At 62.3% G+C, this 268-nt stretch overlaps 1 protein-coding gene across 1 annotated transcript in view; it reads right to left on the bottom strand.

Moving 5' to 3' along the window:
- The window catches only part of LOC119592483, a gene marked incomplete in the record, with an annotated part of 33,525 nt that overhangs the window by 8,863 nt on the left and 24,394 nt on the right, over positions 1-268 (bottom strand). The window contains 1 exon segment of the mRNA XM_037941315.1: positions 12-194. Within this exon segment, the coding sequence (XP_037797243.1) occupies positions 12-194 (183 nt within the window).

Genomic DNA, 268 nt, shown 5'->3' on the forward strand with positions numbered 1-268 from the left:
TCGTCACTCACTCATCTGCTCGAGTCCCATCTTCATGGTCCGTAGCATCTTGACCCGCCTGTCCCATAGCACCCTCTGCCTCTCCGTCTCCCTGCCGTGGGCGCCTCCGGACAGGGCCGAGTTCAGCTCCTCTCTCCGACGCTCCGCCACCGCCACCAGCTCGTTCAGGTGGTGAAGGCGACGCTCCACGCCTCCTGAGGGAGAGGATGGCGGAAGAACAGGGGGTTAGAACACCAAAGGAAGGGAGGGGTGGTTGTGTGTGTTTGTC

Source organism: Penaeus monodon, chromosome 30 (assembly GCF_015228065.2).
Source record: "Penaeus monodon isolate SGIC_2016 chromosome 30, NSTDA_Pmon_1, whole genome shotgun sequence".
NCBI classification, from domain to species: Eukaryota; Metazoa; Arthropoda; class Malacostraca; order Decapoda; family Penaeidae; genus Penaeus; species Penaeus monodon.